Below are 14,097 nucleotides of genomic sequence, written 5' to 3'. Positions count from 1 at the left end.
GGGATCCTAGATTCCCTTGATACTAACTGGGTCTCAAGGGCTGGGGAAAGGTGGTCTTATGGGAAAAGCAGGCCCTGGAAAAGGAAGCCAGATTTGCAGAGGTGATGGTGGTGGGAAAGTATGGGAGATTTTCCCCAAGGGCGTCTTTGGCCTCCTGCCCCTGCCTCTGTTCTGTGATTAACTGAGAACTTCCTGACTGCGCTCTTCCTTCTGTCACCTCAAGGCTCTGAGTCAGTGTTTTAACTCTCCCCCAGGGCACTGAGTGTCCTTCGGTGCTCTACTGTTCAGCTCTTCACTTCTCCTTCGATGCATGCTCTGTGATGGCTTTTGGAATTGTGCTCCTCCTGGGTGGTGAGTGGGGGCTTTCAGGGCTGAGAGAAGCCTGGGGGTGGTAGTTTCCCATCTGGTAGGACAGGCTGGGGCTGGTGGTTAGCTCATATATCTCTCTGGAGGGGCTGTGAACAGGGGAGGACCCACTATAGTGTCCAGTCTTGTGTGGAAGGAGGAATGGCCTGGAATCAGGGGAGGGTCATAACCTGAGCAAAGAGAGAGAAGTTGGACTTACAGGCTACGCTGGGGTGGAGGATGAGCTCCCTCTCCACAATTCCTCCTGTGAGAATTCTGGTGTGTGGTATGGGGCATAGGACTCTGCCCCAGGGCCTCAGGGTGAAGGCCATAGGAGTCACTAGGAAGATGAAATGGTGGATATCACCTCCTTGGCTCCTCATGTCCTTCGAGTCTTGATTTCAGGTATGTTGTCCCGCTGTTGCCAAAAGAATAGTCCAGAAATTAAGAACTGTATCAGGACCACATCGATGTGTCATTTGAAATCACTTGTGTGTCTATTAAAAATCAGATTCCACACAAAAGTCTAGACTGTCAGCATCTCTTGAGAGATTGTAAGGTCTAGAGCTCTGAACACTAGAGCTTGGTAGTGGCTTCTTCCTTTAAAGGGGCCACAGACTGTAAGGACCAGTAATTCCTTGTGCTCACACTTACCCACTTCAGTTACTGATATCACCTGCCTGGCCTCTGAGGTATTTGAGTCTGAGACCCTTGGCACCCTCTTACTTGTCAGGTCATAGAGCCTGTTTTCAGACTCAGAAACAGAATCATTCTTTGAAAGGAAGATATAGGATGTGAAGCTCCCTTGCATATGGCTATAGTAGGGTTACAGCACCATCAACATCTGGCCTTTTCCTTAGAACCCTAGGGTTCAAGTGTCTGTCACTTCCTGGCCTGATGCTTTAACTCCTTAGAATTTCCTTACTTTGTGGGCTGGAGTTGATGCCTCAATAGGAGACTGGGAATTCTAGTAGAAATGGTTAGTAGCAATGTTGCTTGGGAGTAAGGGTGTTAGGAAAAGCCCTTGAAATGTAGAGGGTCTTCTGCTGAGGTTTTGAGCTTAGTCGCCAGAGAGGAGCATGTCAAGGGTCAAGGGAGTGGCTTGAAATCCTGGTGGTATCAGTGACTTGTGATGCGGTTCTAGGCCAGCCAACAAATAGTGATTAGTCATTGCTAAGGGCCAGGCACTGGACCAGGCACCACACAAAACTGTTGCAATCCTTGCCCTCTTAGAGCCTAACACCAAGAGAGGGGAACATGGAAAATATAAAATTACAAATTATCAAATTTACAAATAAAATTCTCAGTCTGTTCCCTAGTCTGGACCTTAGGGTCTCTGTATAATGAGAAGATGGAGCAGGACAGTATTTAAGGAGGGTAACCATAAGCCCTGATCTGCCTGGTCCGGTCCCAATGATCCTGGTGTAATTATTAACGGTGCCCCTTTCACTCACAGAAGGTCTCAGTTTAGAAAATAAATTACATGGGCACTTTCTCTTTAGGGGACATGCCTGATCTAACAGACCAGGAGATGACAGGCCTAATTTCAGATTGTGGCTGTCCTATGAAATGTCCTGGAGGGGGCATTTTTCTGGATTGTCATTTTTTGTATTGTGGCTTAATTATTTCTGAGGGAGAGAGACGGGAGCCATATAGATGGCAAATCAGGAAACAAAGAAAAAGAGAACACCCTTCTCCTGGGCACATGAGCTGAACTGGGGTGGGCATCAAGATCCCAAGAAGTCAGGGGTCCAGAGCAGATGAGGCTTTTCTGACGGTTCCCCCTACCCCTGCCTCTCTTTCCATATTCCTCAGTCCTGGCTTCTTATCATGGATTCAACTTGGATGTGGAGGAGCCCGTGATATTTCGAGAGGATGGAGCTAGCTTTGGACAGAGCGTGGTCCAGCTTGACAGATCTAGGTAGGCCCTGCCCACTCCCTTACCTGAACTCCTTCCACCTGCAGGCAAATGGTTGGACATGGCATGATTAGGAGGGTGTCCTGGAGGAAGGGCAGCATGGGCAAGAAGCCTGTCCACTGCTCCTCCAAGGCCCATGACACCCCTACTACTAACTATTCACAATCCCAAGAAGGACCATAGACTCTGGACAAGATAATCCTTCAGGAGGGAGGTCCTGAATCTGTTCTTCTGTGATCAGTACATGTGACCAGTACAGTCACCCTTGTGCTTGAAGTAATGTTTTGCAGTCTTCCTTTTGAAAATGTTAATAATTTAATCTTGGCATTTGTATACTGTAAATTAAATTCATGGGACAGTGGAACTGTGCTGTGGCTTAAAGCCTTGGCTCACATGCAGCCCGGCGTTCTGGGGAATGTTTCTCAGCTGCCACCCTCAGTCCCTGGCACGAGCTGAACAAGGTCAGGGTTGGCTCAGGTGCACAGTTCACCCAGTCTTACGGGGGTTTTCCACTTGTCCCATGAGTATCCCTGTGCCTGAGGGAATGCAGCATTAAAGAGAAAAAAGGAGATACCAGGACAGGCAGAGAGGCAGATTGCAAAGAAGAATAAGAAGAAGGAGGAGGAAGAGGGGAAGGAGAAGAACAGAAAACCCAAAAAAAGGGAAAAAGGAAAAAAAATACCCCTTTTTTCCCCATGTACAAGAGGCCCTGCATCTTTATGTCACTCTGGGACAGGCACGTCATGTGCCTCACCCTGCCTCCAGAAGCGCAGTCTCAGCTCCCAGTGACCGGGCCCCAAGATGTTGAAGTTACCATGTGATCCAAGCATAACCAAAGTCTGGGAGGCACCGCAAGGGAGAGATCAAACCCAAGAGGGAATTCCAGGAAGGCTTCACAGAGGAGGTGACATTGGCAATGGGCCTGAGAATACAGGAAGATTCAGCTGGGCAAGAAGTAGCATTTTGAGGTCACTGAGTTCTACATGCACATCCATCCCTCCTCCTCATCCAGCTGGGACATGGAAGCAAGTGCCAGGTGCCAGAGTTTTGTCTTTTCCTTTGTTTGTTTTGAAATCCAGAGCTCATAAACTGAAGTGCACAAACTCGAAAGGTCCAACTCAATGAATTTTTCATATGTATATAGCCAGGTATCTGCTGCCTAGATCAAGGTGTAGAACATCTTCAGCTCCCCTACCCTGGGTTCCTTTGCTTGGCAATTAATTGAAAGACACAAACATTTATTTAGTTATTTCATTTGAGAGGAGAGATTGTTGGTAAATATAACTTTTTAATTCAAAATTAATTCTCTCCTTTCAAACAGTTTTGCAAAAATTCTTGCACTTATATGATAGATTTTGATATGAATTTGGATACTGTGGTTTTATTTTTTTTTGTTTCTTTTTATTTTTTATTAACATATCATGTGTTATTAGCCCCAGGGGTACAGGTCTGTGAGTCGTTAATCTTACACACATCACAGCACTCACCATAGCACATATCCTCCCCAGATACTGTGGTTTTAAATTGTCCAACTTAAATTATTGATATTAAAACTGTCTAATTAATTACAGAATCATCTATTTGTTTTGACAACTTATGGCTTTAGCAGGTTTCCGTTTCAACTGAGGTGATCTATTCTTGGGTGGCTCAGCACGATGGCACCTCAAAAACCAAATGCTCTTGTCCATGGCTGGGAAATGCTGCTTTGCATTGGATAGTTTTATTTTTGGTGAATTCTGAAAAAACAATAACACTAAAACCATTTTTGTATATAAATACACATTTATTTATGTATACACCCACACAAACAAAGAAAAAGCCCAACATGGTCCTTTGGCACATGTGGGTTGAACTCAGGCCCCATTATTTAAAGCTTCATGAGTGGCAAATGCCAAGAGCTTCCCTCTCAAAGTCTCACTTCCCTGTTACACAGTGATACTTCCTCACTTGAAGTGCCCTGTGCCCTTACCCTTCCTGTAACTATATGTCATGTTTGTGCCTACAGACTCGTGGTGGGAGCCCCCCTGGAGGTGGTGGCGGTCAACCAAACAGGACGGTTGTACGACTGTGTGGCTGCCACTGGCCTATGTCAACCCATACCATTGCACAGTGAGTGACCACCCAGGAATTGTGGCCCTTAGTCCTCTACTGCAGTGCTCCCTCCCTGGCCTCTAGCCCTGACTCTCCCCTCAAATGGGGATGTGCCCATGAATGATCATGTGTATCTGCCCTCTCAGCACCCCCAGAGGTCATGAACATGTCCCTGGGCCTGTCCCTGGCAGCCTGCACCAATCGTTCCTGGATACTGGTAAGTTTCCCTGGGTCATAGGAGGTGATGAGGGGAGGAGCAGGGGCTGGGGGAGGCTGGGACTGGAAAAGAGTATGGAGGGGCCTGGGGACCCCTTGTTCACACAGCCTCTGCCCTTAGGCCTGTGGCCCCACCATGCACAGAGCCTGTGGGGAGAATATGTATGCAGAAGGCTTCTGCTTCCTGTTGGGTTCCCACCTGCAGACCATTTGGACCATGCCTGCTTCCCTGCCAGGTAGGTCCTACAGAGACAGTGATGCTATGTGAGTACATGCTGGCACTGAAGAGTGGGCAGAGCATGTGATTGTGGTCTTGGCTTCCTGTGCCCATGGCTCCTTCTCAGAGGCCTCAGCAAGCCAAAGAAGGTCTGGGAACATGGTCTGGCCTGGTAGGGAGGGCAGATCACAGAAGGAACTCTAAGCTAGTCAAGGGGAGAAAGTTCTGGTGAGGCAGAAGGGAGCCTCAGAGTGCTGGCTGCAGGAGGCATGAGGGCCTCACAGTTGCCAACAAGTGGAGGGATGCTTTCTGGGCTTTCAGAAGAAAGACCCTGGATTTTGAAAATGTGGTGAGGATGACAGATCCTTGGATAGGGTCCGAGAAGGAGGCTGTTCTGGATCATTGACTGCTGAGCTTCTAAGGGGAGCAAATGCTAGAGCCATGGACACTGTGATGCACAGTTTTGCCAGCAATGATGCTTTCTGCAAAGAATGGTGTCAGAGACACTGAGCAGCAACTCTGGGAGTCAGCCTGAATGAGTTGGTCTTCTGTATACTTCGGACTTCTTTCCTGGGCTCTAATTTCCTCATTGGTAAACTGGGTCTGAATAATTAAGGTGGTTGTTACAATCAAAAGATTTGATATATATAAAGTGTTTCGACCTCTGCCCAACACATAATATGTGAATACTGTCATGACTGACCTTCTAGCTAGGACCACGTGTTTGCACTAGGAGGAGGAGATGGGCTCCAAGTCAGAGACAGGGGCCACTCAAGGTACTGACTGAGAGCAATGTTTCAGACTAGAGAAGCAATGATGCCAGCCATGGTGGGCTTTTAGGCAAAGGTTAGAGCTGCAACAGCAAGGCCTCGCACCCAGACTCTGAGAGCAGAGTCTACAAAGGGGACAGAGAGTAATGAGCGGGATTCCAGGAGTCAGGGATACCATGACTTGCCTGCGATGTCTGTGCAACCAGTGGAGGCGATGTGGTATTTAAGCACTAGGAGGTGAGTCTCTTCTGGATGTCTCCATGACTCACGCAGTGGGGTGCCTGATGAAAATGGAACACAGGCATGTGAGCCTGGTGTAGGCATATCAAGTTTGAGTAGAGGTAGAACTACCTCAGTTGTAGCCAGACAATGCCTGATGACTGGTGTGCATTTTTATTGCACCCCACAAGATCCGGGCTAGTAGGTAGGATGGTCCTGTCTAGCAAGCAAGAAAACTGAAGCTCAGAGAGCTGAGTTCCTGCTGTTAGGAAATGACAGAGCTGAGACCTGGAGCCAACCTCACCTGACTGATTTGGTCTGTTTTTCAGAAGATGTTCAGCTATAGCCTGGTGCTTGCTTTTGGAAGCCCAGTGGAGATAGTAAAAGGAACAAGAAACAGAAGTGATATTTTTAAAAGACTTTATTTATTTATTTGACAGACAGAGATCACAAGTAGGCAGAGAGGCAGGCAGAGAGGGAGGAGGAAGCGGGCTCCCTGCCGAGCAGAGAGCCCAATGAGGGGCTCAATCCCAGGACCCTGGGATCATGACCTGGGCCGAAGGCAGAGGCTTTAACCCACTGAGCCACCCAGGCACCCCAGAAGTGATATTTTGAGAGAACTTGCCACCATCGTGGCCTGAGAGAGGATATGAGGGGTGGTTTTGTGGTGCAGCTAACAAAATGAGCACAGGTGTAAGATGTGGGGATGGGGACTTCAGCTACTCAGCTGTGGGGTCATTGGGTGAGGAGGGGTGCAGTGAGGGCTTCTTGGCCTGCCATGTGTGGGGCTGAATTTCCTGGTCAATAATTCAGAAAAAAAAACAACAACCAGACTTTTAACTGTAGAGAACAAACTGGTGGTTAACAGGGGAGAGGTGGGTGGCAGAATGTAAGAGTATACTTAGCACAGAGCTTCAAATGGTAAGGGAGGGACACCAGAATGGGAAGTCATCAGAGAGGGAGAAAAACCATGAGAGACTTAACTATAGGAAATAAACTGAGGGTTGCTGGAAGGGAGGTAGGGGAGGGAGGGGTCATTGAGTGATGGGCATTAAGTAGGGCACATGATGTGATGAGCCCTGGGTGCTATACACAACTGATAAATTACTGAACACTATATCTGAAACTAATGATGTCTTGTATGTTGACTAAATAAATTAAAAAAAAAAAAAAAAAAAAAGAAAGCAGGGGGAAGTGGTCTTCCATTTCTTCTCAGCAGGGGTGAAGCACCAGCTGGTTGCATAGATGGGATGGGGAGGTGTGGGGAGCAAGGAGAAAGCAGTTTTGACTTTTTTTTTCGCTTATAAAAAATTGTGAAAATATTTATTGACTGCTTTTATTCCCCAGTTGAGGTGACTCATTAATAAGTATTTTGTGTATTGTTCCCTGCTTCACCATGCCCTTGTGGGGCCTAAAGGGCAGATGGTTTTACCCTGCTCCCCTGGGGTAGAGAGTCTCAGGCAGGCCAGGGCACTTTTTATGCACAAGTTCGCTCACTCTGTGAGTCAGAAGACCTTTCTGGTTCCATTAACTACTGACGAAGTGAGCGAACTTGTGCATTTTTGACTTTTTTAAGAGATTTTATTTATTTATTTATTTGTCAGAGAGAGAGAGAGAGCGAGCGCACACGCACAGGCAGACAGAGTGGCAGAGGGAGAAGCAGGCTCCCCGCTGAGCAAGGAGCTGGATGTGGGACTTGATCCCAGGACGCTGGAATCATGACCTGAGCTGAAGGCAGCTGCTTAACCCACTGAGCCACCCAGGCATCCCAGTATTTTTGATTTTTTATTTCAGTGCCAGGAGGCCAGCTTCCACAGTTCAGCATCAAGCTTCATGACTGTCTGTGGTGGCTGATCTCCTGCCCCCTGGGGAGCAACACAGGATGTGGGGCACTGGTGGAGCTACCAACTGTGTCCTTCACACAGGCCACAAACACTTATGTGAGTTTGGGGTCAATGTGAAGTGTCTTATTTGTTTATGGGTGTAAGCTGTGATTTTCCATTATGGTGGACTCCATGAGGGCGGGGGGTGATATCCTTTTTCAAGCTATGGTCTTAGACCAAGTTTCCTGAGAAATAGACCCTGAGGTTCATTTGGGAATACTCTTGGGAACAACAGTTCTTAGAGTGTGAAGGAAGCGGGACTGGGCAGTGAAAGAAGATGGGCTCCTCAGCCAATCCAGAGGAGCTTGGAACATGGCTGGATGCAGGGCGCCCCCAGGAGCAGGAGTTGTAATCTTGGGCAAGGCCTCTCCTGAGTTATCATCTGGGAGGCATCCACAACTACTCCCTGTAGCTGATAATAAGGACCTCTGTCCTGAAAAGGCGTGTGTCTTCTTGGGGGCAAACCTTAGCATCTGCTGTGGGTGTGTTCTTGTGCCTAGAACAATGCCTGGCACACAGTGATGATGGTCATAACAGCTAATCTCCATAACAGCTATGGGGGGCCAGGCCCTGTCTTAAGTATTTTAGGTACACAGCAGCACTTTTTAGCCTACCCCATTTGTTAGGCACTGCTATTTTACTGTCCCGTTTTACAGATGGGAAAACTGAAGCCCAGTGTAGTTAAATAAGTTGCCTGAATTCACCACTAGTAGGTGGCAGAGCTGGGGTTTGAGCCCAGCATGCTCAGAATGCACACTTGAATCACTTTGCTAAATTGCCTTTCCCTCGTGCTCTATGGCATTCCTAGTGCGTAGTCCGTAACTATTTGTTGAGGAGTCGAGCGAGGAGCCCGTCTTGCCTCTGGCCTTGCCTTCTTTCTCCCCTTTCTAGACCTTGTGGAAGGAGCGAAGCGGGGGTTCCGCAGGTGGGGGCAGGGGTGCTGGGGCAACGGAGTTCTTTTTTTTTAGTTTAGAAGTCTTTTTTAAAAATTAAGTTTTAATTTTGATGCCAGTATAGTTACCGTACTGTGTTATGCTAGTGGGTGTACAATATAGTGATCCAACAGTTCCATACATCACCTGGTACTCGTCCCAACACGCACACTCCGCAAGCCCTCTCACTGGTTTACCCGTCCTCCAACGACCTCTCCTCTGGTAACCATCAGTTTGTTCTCTGCAGTTAAGAGTCTGTTTCCTTCTTTTTCTTTCTCTCTCTCTCTCTCTTTCTCTTTTTCTTCAGTCATTTGTTTTGTTTCTTAAGTTTTGGGCAATGGATTTGGGCCTCCTCCACGGAAAGTGTGGAAACTGGCTGGGAATTGATTCCTAGGCCAAGAATGGCCCCTTAGCTCTGTGGTGCAGGAAGGGTTTCTGGACCCTGGGAGACGGCTGGGACCCACACGGGCATCTCTTCTTCTCTATAGAGTGTCCAAGTCAAGAGATGGACATTGTCTTCCTGATTGATGGTTCTGGCAGCATTGTCCAAAGTGACTTTAAGCAGATGAAGGACTTTGTCAGAGCTGTAATGGGACAGTTTGAAGGCACCAACACCCTGGTGAGACTGGGTCCCCGAGATCTGGGAAAGGAGGAGGGGTGGCAGCCGCCTTGGGAAGACCAACCGAGTAGGAAGCCTGGTATTGCTAGGGGTTAGCTTAGGGGACCTATGCCATGATGAGACTAGTGTCCTAATACAGAGCTGATTTGAGTCCTGACCTGAGGGAATTCCCCCATGGCATTTGATATGTCCCCACATGGCCTAGGTAATACGTTTTTTGTTTTTTTTTTCCCCTATTTAAAAGCATTGAAAGGATTGCAAAAAAAGTTTTACTGTGAAATTAGACTGAAGGTAACTTAGCCAAATAATTAATGATTTCTTTATTATGTTTCCATGTAATTCATGATTTATCTTATTTTATTTCTCAGTAATTCGTGCATATGTATGCAGAAATTCTTGAGAAGTGAGAAAATGTAGTCTATAAGTTGATTTCACATGTTATGAAAAAATTTTTTAAGTCCAAGTTAAGAAATGTTGAGGTAGGAAAGGTTATTCCTTGCAAACTCTGAAAGAAGCATCATTTGGTTTCAATTTTCTAGTTTCTTTTTGGGCCATATCTCCCCTGGGTTTTAGCCTCAAAGACACATGAAAAGTTGTTTGTAAATCCAAAGGTATGCCAAAGTAAAAAGTTTATTAAAGAATAATTCCTGAGCCCCAGGGCATTCCTCTTCTCCTTTGCAGTTTTCCCTGATACAGTACTCCAACGTCATGAAGGTCCACTTTACCTTCAGCCAATTCCAGAGGATCTCGAACCCTCAGAGCCTGGTGGATCCCATCGTCCAGCTGGATGGCCTCACATTTACAGCCACGGGGATCCGGACAGTGGTGTAAGTTCCCCCTTCTGCCTCATGTGGATAAGCCACCACACCATTTCCTATGCTGGTCTGCACAGCCCTTCTGCACAGCTGTGGGAACTCTGGGCTCCAAAGGGAAGTGAGGGGGAAGTAGGTGGAGATATCCTTGCATTATTCCCCTGATACAGTACAGCACTTCTCTTCAGTGTTTCCTCTTGGCCTGCCCTTGGCTTGGCTGGACCCTAATTCCAAATGGGGCAGCCAGAGACATGGACTTTGGTTCAGGTCTGCTCACGTTCTCATTCTTGCTCCCTGTTGGTGACCCGGGCCCCCCTGGGAGTTACTGAGTCTTTCTAAGTCTCAGGAAACTGTCAAATGAGGATAAACTTACAACTTGGTTGTAAGGATTAAAGGAGATAACATGCATGCAATTCTTTTGCACCAGGAGTGCTAGGTAAGTGTTTTATCCAGAGAATGGTGCACCCCTGTTTTACCTCCCTGGTAGATGCTTGGAATTGTGGCCACGTGTTTCTGCGCCTCTCTCTTCACTCATTTCCTTTCTTCCCACATTCCTCTCCATGTGAACCTTGATTGGTCCAGCTAGGCCAGCCATAAAGAATGACTTAGGCGGTGGGGCAAGAATAGATGATGCGGTTCTTTTTTTTTTTTTTTTTTTTAATGTTATATTAGTCAGCATACAGCACATCATTAGTTTTTGATGTAGTGTTCCATGATTCATTGTTTGGGTATAACGCCCAGTGCTCCATGCAATATGTGACCTCCTTCATACCCACCGCTGGGATAATCAGTTCCCCACACCCCCTCCCCGCTAAAACCTTCAGATGTGATTCTTATGGGAAAGAAATGGGCTGAATATATGGGATTTTCGACTTCCTGAGGACCCCTGGGTCCCTCTCTGGAGGTGGTGCAGGAGAAATGCTGAACAAGAAATGCTTCCACCAAATGTATCCTCTTTATTGCTGGGTGGCTTTTCTGCCTTGAACACTTGCCCCATGGGACTGGACAACCAAGACGAATGCCTCTGTCCTTTAAAAGAAGGGCCATATGCATCCCAATGTTCAAAGCAGCCATGTTCACAATAGCCAAACTCTGGAAAGAGCCAAGATGCCCTTCAAGAGACGAATGGAAAAAGATGTGGTCCATATATATACTGGACTATTACTTAGCCATCAGAAAGGATGAATACCCAAATCTTGCATCAACATGGATGGAAGTGGAGGAGATTATGCTGAGTGAAGTAAATCAAACAGAGAAACCCAGTTATCACCTGGTTTCACTTACGTGTGGAGCATAAGGAAGAGCATAGAGGACACGAGGAGAAGGAAGGGGAAGTGAAGGTGGGGGGAGTCAGAGTGGGAGACGTACCACGAGGGACTGAACTCTGAGGAACAAACAGAGTGGGGGGATGGGTTGGCTTGGCGATGGGGTTAAGGAGGGCACGTATTGCGTGGAGCGCTCGGTACTATATGTAAACGATGAATCTTGGAACACTACATCAAATGCTAATGAAGTGCTGTATGGTGACTAGCACAACATAATAAAAAATAATAATAATAAAATGAAAGTTACAAAGGAGTGATACCTCTTCCCAACTGTTGGAGCTCCTTGCAGTGGTGGGTGATGGTGCAGTTGTCCTCAAGACCCATTCTGCTCTCCTCACCCAGAACAGCACCTTCCCCACTCACCAGAGCCAAAGCCATCTCAGGGCCTCTCTGCCACCCACTGGCTTTTTCTTTTCTTTTTCTTTTTTTTAGAAGCTTCATTACAAAAAAGGTACAATTGCAATAACATTAAGGAAATTTGGGGGAAAAGTGTTATAGTCCCTCTACCACCACCTCACAGTATTTTAGCAAAAAGAAAGGATGAGAAATGAATAAACAAATCCCACCCACAAAGCACAGGGCCATGTCCATCCTTGTCTTTATTCAGACATATTTTATATAGTCACAGTGTGGGCAGAAACTAATTTCATCCTGCCTTCTTATTTTTTTTCATCTGTTACATGAGCTTGTGCCATGTTTTCTACAGCTTTTACTGTTTTCCTTTGAAATGGATACTTTCTCACCGAGCAGGTGGATCATGCTTTGCTAAATCCCTTCCCTGATCTTGGACATTTAGATTGTTTCCAGTATTATATGTGGAGAGTGTATGTGTGTGTGTGTGTGTGTGTGTGTGTGTGTGTGTGTTTATTCTGCATCTATAGAACTACAAGATCATATAGTTACATTTTTAATCATTTGTAATAGCTACTATAGAATTAATGCTTACCTATAGGCCATTCTCTAGGGGTGAATTTGATCCTCAGAATAACCTCATATGTTTTGTCTCATTTATCTATTGTTCCTTAACAAACCACTCCCAAATTTAGTGGCTTAAGCAACAACTCTTTTATTAATAGTTTTCATGATTTGGGGCTCATCTGCTTTCAGAAGTTGGAACATGAGAGATTCATTCACATAGTCCTATGTGGGCAGGACTGGCTGGAAGGCTGGGCTCAGCTGGGGTGGTAGAGTCTTTCTCTCCATAGCTATAGACTTCCCTCATGGTGGCTCATAGCTTCCCAAAGTGCAAGAGCTATCAAGGCTTCTTAGGCCTATAACTGGCATGGTGTCATTTCTATTTCATGCTATTGCTGAAACTGGTCACAGGTCAGATTCAATATGGGAATGGAACCAGGTGCTGCACACTGGGGATCATCTTTGAGGAATAGCTATGGTACAATTATTATTTTCACCTTCGCAGAGAGAAGCAGAGACTCAAAGAGGTAAAACAACTGTCCAAGTCTGTTAGACTCTAAGGTTCCTATTCTGAACCATACTGCCTCCTGAAAATGAGATTCCATGGTAGATGGAGTTATAGAAAAAGGAATATGAGTACCTTTATTATTTTTTAAAAGATTTTATTTGTTTATTTGACAGACAGAGATCACATGTAGACAGAGAGGCAGGCAGAGAGAGAGAGAGGAGGAAGCAGGCTCCCTGCCGAGCAGAGAGCCCGATGTGGAGCTCAATCCCAGGACCCCTGAGATCATGACCTGAGCCGAAGGCAGTGGCTTAACCCACTGAGCCACCCAGGTGCCCTGAGTACCTTTATTATTAGTCTTACTAATCAATGCATTACTTTCAAAAAAGGGTGAGGTGGTTTTTTAACATGCCTGAGATAAACTGACGGTACCAGGACTCCCCAGTCTCTCCAGATGAACTTCTAGTGCTACAGGTTATTTCTTTTTTAAAGATTTTATTTATTTATCTGAGAGAGAGCCAGACAGACAGAGAGAGAGAGAGACTATGAGAGGGGAGAGGTCAGAGGGAGAAGCAGACTCTCCGTCGACCGGGGAGTCCGATGTGGGACTCGATCCCGGGACTCCAGGATCTACCTGAGCTGAAGGCAGTTGCTTAACCAACTGAGCCACCAAGACACCCTACAGATCATTTCATTCCAGAATCAATATCATCTACAGAGTCATCTCCCTTTCTTCCTTGACAGGGAAGAACTATTTCATAGTAAGAATGGGGCCCGGAAAAGTGCCAAGAAGATCCTCATTGTCATCACAGATGGGCAGAAATACAAAGACCCCCTGGACTACAGCAACGTCATCCCCCAGGCACAGAGAGCTGGCATCATTCGCTATGCCATTGGGGTATGTCCACTTCCTCATGTCTCCCTCAGACTCAGGCTGTATCTCACTCTGGCAGAAAGGCTGGTGGTCTCCTCCTCACCTGTCTGTCTGTCACAGGTGGGGAATGCTTTCCAGAAACCCACTGCCAGGCAGGAGCTGAACACCATCGGCTCACTGCCCTCTCAGGACCACGTGTTCAGGGTGGACAACTTTGCGGCACTCGGCAGCATCCAGGAGCAGCTTCAGGAGAAGATCTTTGCAGTCGAAGGTAAATGCAGGGCGAGCCTGGGTCTTGGGATTGAAGGTTCTGGACCCAGCTGTCCCCTGAAGTACGGAGGAGCTATCCATATTCACGGCTCACCCAGAATTGTGCCCCAGAACCCGAGCTTCAGATTCATTCTTCTCCTTGTGCTCTGAGTCCTTGTGGTCTCGTGGTCCCCAGAGCCTAAGTGG

The 14,097-nt window shown here is 46.8% G+C and overlaps 1 protein-coding gene across 3 annotated transcripts in view; it reads left to right on the top strand.

Moving 5' to 3' along the window:
• The first annotated feature begins 224 nt into the window (after positions 1-224).
• The window catches only part of ITGAD (integrin subunit alpha D), a 36,268-nt gene continuing 22,395 nt past the window's right edge, over positions 225-14,097 (top strand). For all 3 annotated transcript variants that reach the window (XM_059154867.1, XM_059154866.1, XM_059154865.1), the window contains exons 1-9: positions 225-351; positions 2,161-2,266; positions 4,269-4,372; positions 4,501-4,571; positions 4,692-4,806; positions 9,080-9,210; positions 9,892-10,037; positions 13,512-13,665; positions 13,762-13,912. In XM_059154867.1, the coding sequence (XP_059010850.1) occupies positions 321-351; positions 2,161-2,266; positions 4,269-4,372; positions 4,501-4,571; positions 4,692-4,806; positions 9,080-9,210; positions 9,892-10,037; positions 13,512-13,665; positions 13,762-13,912 (1,009 nt within the window). In that variant the 5' untranslated portion in view covers positions 225-320. The remainder of the gene's footprint in view (positions 352-2,160; positions 2,267-4,268; positions 4,373-4,500; positions 4,572-4,691; positions 4,807-9,079; positions 9,211-9,891; positions 10,038-13,511; positions 13,666-13,761; positions 13,913-14,097) is intronic.

This window comes from Mustela lutreola, chromosome 17 (genome assembly GCF_030435805.1).
Source record: "Mustela lutreola isolate mMusLut2 chromosome 17, mMusLut2.pri, whole genome shotgun sequence".
Taxonomy (NCBI): domain Eukaryota; kingdom Metazoa; phylum Chordata; class Mammalia; order Carnivora; family Mustelidae; genus Mustela; species Mustela lutreola.
Note: the sequence above shows the minus strand (reverse complement) of the source record. Positions and strands in the feature narration are given on the sequence as shown.